Source organism: Falco rusticolus, chromosome 12 (genome assembly GCF_015220075.1).
Source record: "Falco rusticolus isolate bFalRus1 chromosome 12, bFalRus1.pri, whole genome shotgun sequence".
In the NCBI taxonomy this organism is placed as follows: Eukaryota; Metazoa; Chordata; class Aves; order Falconiformes; family Falconidae; genus Falco; species Falco rusticolus.
Window position 1 is genome coordinate 1,978,657 of NC_051198.1, and position 13,244 is coordinate 1,991,900.

General features: G+C 36.5%; 1 protein-coding gene across 6 annotated transcripts in view; it reads left to right on the plus strand.

The window, feature by feature from the left end:
* Nucleotides 1–13,244, plus strand: part of EML6 (EMAP like 6) — a 120,227-nt gene that overhangs the window by 74,471 nt on the left and 32,512 nt on the right. For all 6 annotated transcript variants that reach the window (XM_037404992.1, XM_037404990.1, XM_037404986.1 and 3 more), the window contains exons 16-23: nucleotides 657–750; nucleotides 4,515–4,615; nucleotides 6,478–6,680; nucleotides 8,062–8,173; nucleotides 8,780–8,907; nucleotides 10,539–10,680; nucleotides 11,889–12,041; nucleotides 12,312–12,443. In XM_037404992.1, the coding sequence (XP_037260889.1) occupies nucleotides 657–750; nucleotides 4,515–4,615; nucleotides 6,478–6,680; nucleotides 8,062–8,173; nucleotides 8,780–8,907; nucleotides 10,539–10,680; nucleotides 11,889–12,041; nucleotides 12,312–12,443 (1,065 nt within the window). The remainder of the gene's footprint in view (nucleotides 1–656; nucleotides 751–4,514; nucleotides 4,616–6,477; nucleotides 6,681–8,061; nucleotides 8,174–8,779; nucleotides 8,908–10,538; nucleotides 10,681–11,888; nucleotides 12,042–12,311; nucleotides 12,444–13,244) is intronic.

The following is a 13,244-nucleotide window of genomic DNA, read 5'->3' on the forward strand; positions in this document are numbered from 1 at the left end:
TTCACCCTACCTACCTTCCTTGTACTTACACACAGAATGTTTTGTTGTCTGCCTTTGGGAAAGGTCAATGGTTTGATAAGGAATACAAATTTTAAAAAAACTAAATTAGGTCAGACATACAAACATAATAGAAGATAATGAAGTCAAAAGAACACCTTTTCTAGAAAAGAATAACCTGTCTTGTAATCATCCAGTTAAAAATTGAGCAGAAAAACCTATTCTGTCTCTGATAAGGGTGATGCCATATTTAAAATCACCTTGGTTAGGTAATGGATTAGTAGTGTGCTCTGTGAAATCTAGGGATTCCAGTTTGATGTGTCATCACCCAATAGGTACTCATTTTGGTGCTAAATATTGCACTTGTGAATAAAACTTTCAGCAGGTATAGACCAGTTATCTTAAGAGTTTGGACATGCTGACTGTCTCAGTTTGTTTAATTCTGTACGCACTCTGCTTTGGGAATTGAAGGCCATCAGTGAATCTGAACTCTCAAAGTATTAGTTCTTTTTTTTTGTTCTTTTTTTTTTGTTTCATATATATACATATTATATACATAATTTGAAATTCAGGTTACAGTGTATTTGTTATGTTCATTGCATGTTACATTTTCAGCTAAAGACTTAGCACCTTTAACATTAAGTATTGTTTCTGCACAGCTGATGGAAAATGTTTGGTGTCTGTTGGACTAGATGATAATCATGCCATTGTGTTTTGGGATTGGAAAAAAGGAGAAAAGCTAGCAACAACCAGGTAAGAATACATTCCGGTGTGTCTCCTGTGATTATGTTTTTCTGAATAGCATCATCCACATGTATTACTTTGCTTATAGGAAAAAAACTGAATACCTCTCTGAAAACAGAATGGTGTTTCAGAGCAATATATCAAGACTAAAATCCTTGGGATCTACAGCTTAGTGTCTGGAAATCCTGTGAACTGTTTCTGTCAAAAATTCCCTAGCTTTTCTGTTAGGATAGCTACTTTGATATTGCAGTTCATTTAATGATTTTCAAGTTAACATTTTCTTCCAATTTTATTCCTGATTCAGGGCAAAGTCATCAGAGAGGTCACATTTTCCTTTATGTATTAAGATGATATGCTGGGTTTCATCAGTATACATAACCAGATCACTTTTCTAAAAAGAAAAAAGAGTTCCCTCTAATACAAGTATATTTTTCTTTGATGAATATGATCTTGACTTTCTTCTGAGTCAGCTTTTTCTGAGATACTTGTTCTATGCAGTTACTAACTGAAGGCTTAGCTAATAACCCGACAGTGAAGAAGCTTCTGCAATTGCTTGAAGGGACCAGTGCTGGGAAGAGGAATGGATTATGGTTTAAGTGTTTGCTTTATTTCTTCTAAAATATTGAACTGCAACATTTTCTTTATACTGAACTAGTTGTACATGTCAGAAGCATCAAACTTTTTGAAAGCTTGGTTTCTGTCTTACATTTGGACAAATCAAACATACCTCTGATGTCAAGATACTAGAATTGTATAGAATTTGTGTAAGCATGGGCGTCTGTACCAGAAAGGCAAGGAGTTAATTTCATATGCTGCCTGCAAGCATGTAACAACTAGCATTGGTCAGTAGAAATTGTAACTGCAAAAAAGTGCCTGTAAAAGATAATTTACTTTAATTACTATATGGCGACTAGTTTCAGAAGGAATAAGGTTTTCTTGTGGCCACACGATCTGTCAGTAGTGTACCGTTACTGAAGAAATAAATGTTTTGATCCTAGTATGTATGTACCATAATCTATATTAGCTATATAATTTTATCTCAGACATATAGTTTATTAGGCAGCAAGATTTTAACTCCTGTTTAAAATTTGCGATGTAGGGCTTGTTTATCAACAGTGTTATCTGTGTTGTAAAACGTGATGTTTTCATTTGCTTTGCAATCCTAGTTTTACTGTCTCCAGACAGATTGTGCTTCATACTCACACGTGGAGAAATACCTTATATATTCCCATAGAGACCTTCTCAGCTTTTAAAAACAAGATAATGATGGGCTGTAATGGCTACCTGTCTCATGTTGCTCACAGGACAGATGTAAGATTAATTTCTCAGGTTCTTTTCAGCGTATAATACTATATGTACCCAATGTATCTACTATTATTGCTAATTTTTTTGTTTTGCAAATATGCAGGGTCCTTGCAGAGAACATAGAAATAGTTTGTCTTCTAAAATGTTCCAGTTTAAATTATTGATTATATTTTAGCAGTGCCTAAAGGCAAGTCCCTCATTCTGGTGAGCACAGTAAGACATATAAAGAGAGAGACAAAGGCCAATACAGGACGATTTACATCTAAATTTTAGACATGACCTTTGTGGCCTTAGGAGACAAGAGGAATAGGACACCTCCTTTTAATCATATAGATCCACAAGAAGAATTCATTTGAAGGACTAATCTGATTCTGCAGTTCTTTTATATATATTTTTGTTAATATTATTTTTGCTTAATCTTATTAGGATTATTTATTTCAGCGTGACTTCTCAGTTTTCTTTTCTGGTTGCAGTGTTCAGAATATATGTATATTTATTTGTTTTAATTGCTTCCTAGATAAATTATACAGCTTGTTTCCCATTCTTGGCTTCACAATCTTCTGTCTAGTTTCATTAAAATCCTTACTGAGTAAGCGTATGCAGTTGGAATCAAAATCTATCTGAGCTTCTTTTGCTAGCTTCTTATGTCTTATATGCTGATACAGTGCTGGTCCTGTTTGATCCTTGTGCTTTGTGTTAGTGGACAGCAATCCCTGGGGGAGCTGAAGGAGGGCGTTGTCAAATTTATTTACAATCTAAATCAGCGAACATCATGCTCTTCTCCTTTCTTTACTCTGTAAGAGTGAGTATCCTGTACCAGTCCCTCAGAACACAAGGACACAGAGGACATTGGGGTGGCAATGTAGGCCATGCAGTCCAAGTCTCATGTGTCAGCACTATTCATCCTATCACAGATGCAGGCATGCTCTTGTCATTTTATAGGGACACCTGCACTGGGATGCAATTAGTTTGATTTTGCACTCGAGGCAGTACATTTTGCTTTCCAGAAGCAGCAGTACAACTGGCCTGAACTGAAAGGCTGGGCATCATTATAGCAAAGTAGGGGAACAGGAGAAAAAGGAGTCGCAAGAAGATGTACTTCAAATGTCAAAGGTGTAAAGGACTGGTTTTCATCTAAACTGATTCACCAAAAGAAAATACTGAATCCAAGGAGGTTATCAGAACCATGTGATTTTCCAGACCTCCTAAACCTGTCAGACAAAGGTGCACCCTCAGCAAGTTTGATGCTCAGAGGGCTGGAGCCTATGAGGACAGGCTGCGAGAGATGGGGCTGTTCAGCCTGGAGAAGAGAGGGCTCCAGGGAGACCTTAAAGCAACTTCTGGTACCTAAAGGAGCCTAGAAGAAAGATGGAAAGCAACTTTTTACAGGGACGTATAGGACAAGGGGTAACAGTTTTAAACTGGAAGAGGGGAGATTTAGATATTAGGAAGAAATTCTTTACTGTGGGGGTGATGAGGCACTGTCCCAGGCTGCCCGGAGCAGCTGTGGCTGCCCCATCCCTGGCAGTGCCCAAGGCCAGGCTGGACGGGGCTGGTGGGAGGGGTCCCTGCCCGTGGCGGCGGGTGGAACTAGCTGATCTTTAAGGTCCCTTCCAACCCAAACCGTTCTGTGATTCTGTGACATTATCACAGCACAAAACCTGAAAATTGGAAAGCTAATGATTTTTTCTTTTGGTGTTTTATAAAACACTGAAATAGAAATAATTTCTACTTTACATCTAGGAATATTTTTTGCCATGGTGAAAATTAAACTTACACATTCCCATAAATACATACTCCCAATAATAAATTTGATTACCTGACAACTGAATTTGAAGGTGTCTATGCTGCTGAATGAACTGTTTCCTAAATTACAATTTTATAATTTTTTTCCTCTTGAAGCACAGTAGGTTAAAGACTCCCTCATGTTCCTTGACAGAGCATTTTAAATATTTATTAATTGAGTTCTTATCCATTTAAATATTTATGTTGCTCTTTGTAACTTCTTTTAATTGCATTGACCTTTGTTGCCTGCTTCTTCATTATGACTTAAATGAACGGAAATTCAGTGGGAGACAATTTTTATTCACCATGTTTCTGTAGTCTAATTCCTATACTGCATATGCTCAAATATATTCTGCCAGCCCTGCGGGGTCAGACTCCCAAGGCTAAACTCTTGTGGGTTAGAAATACGGCACTCAACTTCTTGTTAGATGGGGTGACGATGCTGGGACTTGTCTGCCAATCCTCCTAGTGTTATGGACCATGCTGTTGTATTTGCACCGAGACTATGACAGTCATGGTGATAAGATTCTCATTGTTAAAGACTATGTTTGCTTATGTATTTGCATATTTCACAATATATTGCAATACATTCATTGAGATACAATGAAATGCCTATTCAAAAGAAATTAGTTTGAAATAAAGTCATTCCTTACTGTGTTTTTTAATTTTTATTTTTATCGCAGGGGCCATAAAGATAAAATATTTGTAGTGAAGTGTAATCCACATCATGTAGACAAACTAGTCACAGTTGGGATGAAGCACATCAAATTTTGGCAGCAAACAGGTACTGTCTTGAATATTTTCTATTTAATTTATTTGAGACTGTGTATTTTTAATACTGGAACATCATGTTCTTGGTTTAAGAATTTTATTTATTTGTAAAGCAATTTTCTAGTTAACAAAATACCGAAGGGGTGAAAACCTACCTCTGAATCGGCAAATGTCACAATATTCCTTTCTCTTTAGAAGTCATTTTGAACTAATTGTTCTTTAACTCTAGTCATACTATTAAGGATTTCTCCTGAACAGGCCTCCTTGGCTCACAGAAAACATGCAGTCCTATAATTCACTTAGGCAGATTATGACCCTTGTGAAAATGCCAGCTGGTAGCTAAGAATCTTAGGTGCCTTTGGCATGCTGCGAAAAATGGTAGTGTCTGCACTTCAAGTCAGCAACCCTTCAGTTTCATGACAGAGCTGTTTTTCAGTCATCAGAGATGATTTACAGAGATGGAAACATATTTCAAGGTGCCAGGCTGGAAAGATAGGTTTCAGGATGGACCTTAAAATATGTGCCTGGGCAAAACAAAAAAGAAATAAAGAATCAGGTATTTTGCAGAAGTTCAGTTAGAGTAATTTATGTTTTATCCATTGGGCTAAAAATCACGATATGTTATCATAAGAATCAAGATATCAAGGCGTGTATTTTTTGTATGACACAGGAGTTTTGTTTCCTTTTCTAAACAATGAAAATTGAAAATGCTTTTTTCATTATTTATAAACAGGACATGATTCTGCAAACTAATAAGCAACATGTTCAGAATAGAAAGTAGCTCTCAGTCTAGACTGTTCTGTCAAACTGAGAAAGACAGCAAAGCTGGTTTCTCATTGAAGGTATTTTTTATGCAGGACTGGGTTTTTTGTTCTTCATAACTTTTAATCCTATACATACTACATGAGTACTCAGTAAAAAGATTTCAAGGAGCATCTGTGTAAAGTTCAGCAAAGGTAGGCAGCATAAGGGCAGCTAAATATAGAACTCAAGGCAACTCAAAGTTAGATAGTTTTAAGAAGTTCATATACTTATACTGTAGTTTACAGTGTTCAAGTGTTTCAGGTGCTCTCAGATTAATATTTTTTTTTTTACATTTTTTATGTTTGGGCTATTTTTGTAGTAATTAAATAGGGTTGCATTGCTGTTTGCAAAATTCTATTTCAAGAATTTGCATGAAGCAGTATCTTACTCCAAGAATAGTCTCTTTGGTATATTTTGGATTAAGACTTGGTCAGTGGAATTGTGACCATCATTCTGGTGTTAAAAATTAAATACGTGATGCCATGATGCAAGGACAGCACTGCCTATATTATTTTGTAACTGTATGTGTATTTTTGTCTATAAGCACTCAATTTATGGGCACATATGGCTACTTCTGCTGTCTGAACCAGAGTAAGGCAATTTGGTTTTCTGACAATCAGAAAAGAAGCACATCCTGGCATTTATTCTCCAAAGCTGCTGTCAAATTGTCAGGTTGCCAGTGGACAACTAAAACAAACCCCTAGCATCTCATTTATAGTTGTGGTCACCCCTAAAGAGAAGAAGCTTGGTAGGCAGTTTGCAGACTGTTCTGTGCAAAAAAATACTCTGCCAGCCATTGTATTAAGTCTTTTTACACAGTTTCTCACCAGAATTTATCATTTGCGTGGAAATCACAATCGGGAAAAAATAGAGCCTGTACTGCTTCAAAACTGTCATTACTAGATAAACTTTCTTCTATTATGTTTTTCCCTTGTGCACTGTGTTTTCAGTATTTCTAGTATCTTATGTCCTAGGCAATCACAAGAGATGATGGGGTCAAGATATTTGTCCTTTACAGCACTATGGCTACAAACCGAAATAGAAAAAGACTTACTTTCATTTATATTGCAGGTGGAGGCTTTACATCAAAACGGGGAACATTTGGAACTACTGGAAAATTGGAAACTATGATGAGTGTTTCGTATGGACGAATAGAAGATCTGGTTTTCTCTGGTGCTGCTACTGGAGACATTTACATCTGGAAGGATACTCTGCTGCTTAAGACAGTGAAAGCCCATGATGGACCTGTATTTGCTATGCATGCATTGGATAAGGTATTTATCGTCTTAGGTGATCCACTCATCTTTAATACTTTTGTTGCAATAATGGATTTTAGAAGTGTATAACTAACATATCTCCTAATGAAGTTACTCAGGTTTTGTACATGTTTGCAAGCAATATATTGTTCTGCATTGCACTAACATTGAAGATGTTTTAATAAACAAAGGCATAACAGAAAACAAGTTGCACTGGATGAATCTGAATGTGATTAAAATCACAAAACCAATATTAATGAATTCTAGATATGTATTTGTCTGCACCATGTTGTATGTGCTTGTTACCTGGCCAATAGACTTCTGACCTGTAAATGTGCAGAATTTGTTTCTCAATGAGCTCATGCGTGTCATTTTCATATTTTTAAACCACAGGAGAGTAACAGGTAACATTCATTGCCTCTTCAACTTGATCCCAAAAATATTTCTGCATTATCAGTTCCCAAAATGTGAAACGTGATTTTTCAATAATATTATCCGTGTATCTTAAGCAAACAAGGATTTGGATATCCAAAGGTATTGTTTTTTCTGGGTTAATTATTCCAGATATCAAAAGTATTTTCCTTCAGTTGCATCAATAAATATTGAAAAGAAACTATGGCAAAATATGTTATTGACCTGACATAAACAAGGTTGGGGCAAAGTTTTGCCACTTGAAATCCACCAGCAATTTGAAGATGTTGATAATGGAATATCCTTTTGAGATTATTGTTTCAATTTTAAAAGTAGAGAAGAGCATGAGAAGAAGAGTATTACAATTTTTATATGTCAAGGTCAGTTAGGATCCCTGTGGCTCAGTCCCTCCTGGCCCCAATCAATTGTTCCTAGCTTTTTCCATCAGTTTTTCTATTTGATTTTGGGACTTTTATGTTCTGAACATCCTCTTCACTTATGTTTTTGTTGGTTAGTTGTTTACACTGTCTTTTGCACTCACTTGGCACAGATAAAGAGAATCTACTAAGGGAATTAATCAAAGAATTGGTCCTTATGTGTTATTAGAACTCAGTTTGAAGAATCTATTAAGTCCATTGAATTTGGAATAACTTAAAAGCCTGTTACTACCAACTTACTGCCTCTTCTAAGGATGAAGCATGTATTTTTCCATAGCTTATTTCCACATGCATAAAAATGTTACAGTCCAGCATTACTATGTAAAATGGTACACACTCTGCATGGTTATAAGTCCTTATAACCCTTGAAAAGCAACTTTCTAAATCTTATCCCTTATATTTTTTTCTTCATAGGTACAGGCTCTAGTATTTTTAATCTGACATGTGAATAAAATGCAGGGAAGAATTTATACTGCCTTTGGATATGTCTTTTTAAATATTAACATATGTATGCTGACGTGTGTGTATGTTTTCATATTGTGATTGTTCAGGGTTTTGTAACTGGTGGCAAAGATGGAATTGTGGCGCTTTGGGATGATATGTTTGAAAGGTGTCTGAAGACATACGCTATTAAAAGAGCAGCACTATCTGCTAGTTCTAAAGGTATTATTTTTCAGTGTGTTTTAGTAAGGACTGTATGCATGACGGCTGGTAAAATGGCAGTAAGAGGTGTCAAATCTTACCAGAACACCAAGGGAGCAGGAATACACTACTTAATACTCTGTGCTGTATTGCACAGTCTTTGCCATTTATAGTTTGTTCTGCTATTTCCTCCTCTATTCTGTGACACTTGGCTTTGTTTTCACGGAAGAAGTGATTTTTAAAAGAAATGTCTCAAGCTGAGACCAGGTTCCTTGTGAGCTGGAAAGGCCTGTTAAATTCCCCAGGCATCCGTGTGGAAGGCTGCAAGGTGATATTCACAGAGGATCACAGAATTAACGTCCATGTTGCTGTAGCATCTGAACCCCTGATACACTGTCACTGTTGAAGCAGTAAAATATCAATCTTTATCTTACCACAGTATAGACTACCACAAGCTCCCCTCTTTTGAGCTATTAGTTACCTCTAGTAGTTTGATCAGGCAAGTGTATCTCATGTTTCATGATTTTAAACAGATTTTAATTATAAGTGATATAAGCTGTATAAACTATAGGTTTCTATTTTGATTTCACAATAAAAACCTAAAATCACTATCTTTCTATTCTTCAGGTTTACTTTTAGAAGACAATCCCTCTATTCGAGCCATCAGTCTAGGACATGGACATATACTAGTGGGAACTAAAAATGGAGAGATACTTGAAATCGATAAAAGTGGTCCTATGACTCTGCTTGTTCAGGTACTGTATGGATCTTCCATATCAAAATATTCCCTGTAGAAATACAAGATACGGTAAGATTTTCCTAGCAATTTTCTTTCTGTTTTCGTTAATCCTGTTGGCCACCATTCCTTTCTTTGCTCAGGCAGAAGTTGATTCTTTCTTACGTAAATGACTTTGAGATTCACTGTGCGTTACAGAATCCTGAAGGTAAAACAAACAGTCCATTAAGTTCAAAGGTTGATGAGACTTCTTAGGATTTTTTCAGACATTTTAGTTTAGGACCCAACATAAAAATGAAGCATAGAGCTAACGCAATTTATTTTGTTTTGACAGTGTGCTTCCATGTATTTGCTTTTACTGAAATAATACAGTATATTCTGAAGGATCCTATACTTTAACGTGTGAAAAACTGCTTTAGAGTTATGACAGTTTACTACAGTGACACACAGTTCTCATTGCATGTGCTGCAAAGCATAAAGAGACCTCTTTTGCAAGACAAAGGATTTTGCAAAATTTGGTTTAAAACATTTCATATTTACATCCACTGATGTATTTGATGTTGCTTTGACTTGGTGTCCTGAATAACCCTCATGTCTATATGTAGAAAATTGTATATATCATTTGCTGAGTTACAATTTATCAAGTTTTTACTTTTTGTTTGCTTTAACTGACTAAATTAACACTTTTTTTACAAAAATACTGTTTCTTTGCTATTTTTCTTTCTAGTTAGTTCTGATCACATAAAGTAATCTTTCAAATTTATATTGCCTACACGATAGCCTTACTAACCTAAACGTGCAAAGTTTTATTTTATAAATTATTTAACTCATTCCCTAATTTAGAAGGGCAATATCATCCTAATATAGTTGCCTTCACGTGAATACTAAGGTTACAAGGTAATAAAAATACCTTAAAATTACCTGATTGCTGTCAGTTTTGTGATAAAGAGAAGTGTTACAATTGTCATCCAACTTACATTACATGCATACATGCATCAACTTGAGCCAACATAGAAAATATATAAGGTGTAATCAAGGTGTCATGACAGTTCCTCCCCTTTTTCTTCTTATGGTATTTTTCCATCTCAACAAAAACACCAGTTACAAAACTGAAATCCAGGCTGAGAATAGTCAGAAATGATTTAACCTTGAAATGCAGTGCCAGCAAGCTGTATGCAAGTTGAAGGAAATCTAGAAAAAGCAGAAAGAATGATTAAAAGGTCTGAAAACCGAGTTCTGAGGAAAGATTACAAGAAGTAAGTATGTGTATGTTGGGCAAACATGTTCTCCAGGATCTAAATTTATTACATGAACCTCGAAGACAAATTAGCCCGTGCTAGGATTTCAGGATACAGTCCTATTTGGGGCATAAATATTTCCTGTTCATTTGAAGTCTGGAAGAGAGAGAGTATTGGAAGAACGTTGGAATTACAGCTAGTAGTAGTGGACGAGACTATGGAAAAGTGTATTTTAGGTGGGTATCAGAGGTTGAAACAGACAGGATATTCAGGTCACTCTGAATGTGGAAAATTTTTGAGAGGAGATGGTAAAAGCCTTATTGTCCAAGACTTGTAAAAGGAGGCAGGGCAAATGTTAGAACATACTACATAAACACAAGTGCATTGTTTTATATTAAATTATTTCCTTTAGGGACATATGGAAGGAGAAGTCTGGGGCTTGGCAGCTCATCCTCTCTTGCCTGTCTGTGCAACAGTGAGTGATGATAAAACACTACGAATCTGGGAACTTTCTTCCCAGCACCGCATGCTGGCAGTGAGGAAACTCAAAAAAGGTAATTCTCATTTGGCCATACACTGTGAGGGTAATGGTACTATTCTATGTCTGTAACAGTTCCATCTTTGCTTTTGGTGCACATCACAGGCATTAATTAGGTAGGAAGAGGACAGTCATTAAGAAATTGGAAGCATAGGAGGTAGATTGTCTTTGGCATGTGTCAAGTCAATGAAAAGGGTAGAAAGAAAAAGGATTATAATCTATTGTAATGAATAGTAATAAAATTAACTTTAATCTCTTTTCCTCTGATTCCAAGGGGAATGAGTTGAGCTCAGAATCATTTTCCTTCCTAAGAATACTTAAGGCCAGTGTACTCTTTGCTGACATTAAGAAGTTTCCTTATAAAGACAAATGTAAAATTTTCTACATGTTGAGCACAATCAGCCTTCAGTGGCCATATGAACTTTACATGTTATACAAACTTCTTTGAAAATGAACAGGTTTCGTGCCCTCACGTCTATAAAATTAGGTGAGCTATGTTGAAAAGCTGCCTTCTCAAAAATACTCTTATTTTGTTTACTCATTGATATCCTTAGGAAATTTTACAGTGTAAATTCAACATGCTTCATTTTCAGTGACAGATCCAAAGCACAGGAACTCTAAGTGGCTGAGGGAAAACAGAGTCAAATGTTTTGGAGAGGTGAACTCGGGGATGGATAAGGATTATCTGTATGAGACAGTATGGTCAGAAATAATGTTAAGGGAAAAAGTAAGTGGAGGAAGTGTAGTACATCTCTGTTTTAAGTGTGCTCCACCTGAAAGGAAACATTATTCAGTCATGTAACAAAGAAGCTTTCAAGTGTAGTATCCCTGAAAGACATGTAGTTATGCTGCCCATAATAAGTCGTTGAATTTTCCATCTGGCTATCCTTTCTGTATGTTGTGGGGGTTTAGGGTTTTTTCCCATTTTATTTTATTATAGTTCTATCATTGGTGCATTTAGAACATAGTTGGAAGGTGATATTTGCACCTAAACCCATTTCAAGACTGATCAAATCACCATCGTCAACTCAAGAAGAGCCTATACAGAGGGTACATTCCCATTTAGTAAAACATTGATCATAGCCCTCCTATCACATAATATATTTGTTTTAATGAATAAAAAAATCTATTTTAGAAGTATACCTTTCAGTTGCAGTTTATTGATGGTTTTCTCAATCCCAAGTTTGTAAACCTTAAGATACTCTTTTCCGTTTTCCTTTGTAGGTGGACGATGCTGTGCCTTTTCTCCTGATGGGAAAGCCTTGGCTGTGGGCTTGAACGATGGGAGTTTTCTGGTGGTGAATGCTGACACTGTTGAGGACATGGTCTCTTTCCACCACAGAAAGGAAATGATCTCAGATATAAAGTTTTCACGAGGTATAATCACATGATAAGGTGGAAGGGGAGTGTTTATCCAGGAGTTTGTTTTTCTCCTCTAGACAAAAGATAGAATGTTCAGAAGGTGGTCTGGCTTTATATGCACTCCATGCATTTAAATACTTTCACTTCTGTGTGGTTGTATGCAGCCTCGTGTAACGGGGCCCACCCCTAACTGGTGCATTTGGATGCACTACAGTAGTAAAAATGTGTAACAATAATAATTATAACATGTACACCTTTAATAACCTCAGTGTCTCTTCTTTACAGAATCAGGAAAGTACCTGGCTGTGGCTTCCCATGATAATTTTGTAGATATTTACAATGTACTTACCAGCAAAAGAGTTGGCATTTGTAAAGGTGCATCTAGCTATATCACACACATTGACTGGGACTCGAGAGGTAAAATGTTTGAGCAGAGATATGGATTTAAAATGACTATAAAACAGAATATCAGAAAACTGTTCTTGTACCAGTTACTAAGATACACTGTAACAACTAATGCAAGTGATTTTTCAGCATCAAGCACCATATGGGTGCATTGCACTTACGTTTGTTGGTGTAACTCGTCCCCCCTTGTAGCATTTGTACCAGAGTATGTGCTACTTGACTGCTGACAACGTACGACTAAATGTCACTTACGAACATAGCGTTGATTTCCTTTGCCCTGTTCTTTTTATAGTTTTGTAGTGTGCGGCACATTCTTCTTTTCCACCTTTTATGTCCAATTTCCTTTCTTCTTTGCTGAGCGTTGCCTGGCAATCACTGCAATGAAGTTAGAGCGCCTTATTGTCACAACTAATTAAGTCTAGCAGGATCAATAATGAGCTCATGCAAATAAGCCTTCCTAGACCTAATATGATTTTGTGTGGAATCACCTGTGTGTCTGAGCCCTGCTTCCCCTGTTGTGCTAGTCCCAAGATGTGGTGCGAGCTCACTGACATCAACAGAACTCCTTTCAGAATCTGTCCAGGTCTGGGTTCTCGAGCCAGTAAGCCATGCTGCAACTGAGCTGGCACTGTGTGCCTGCTTCCAGTCCTGATAATCTGACTGCTGATAGTTACAAACATGATATCAGCAATTTGTCGCATACTACCCGTATATCTGTAGTAGCCAGTTCTGGGATGTGTTACATGTACAGATAAAAGAAAACTGAGAAGTTTTTGTGTCCTTATTGGTATTTATTGCACTAATTCTAACTGA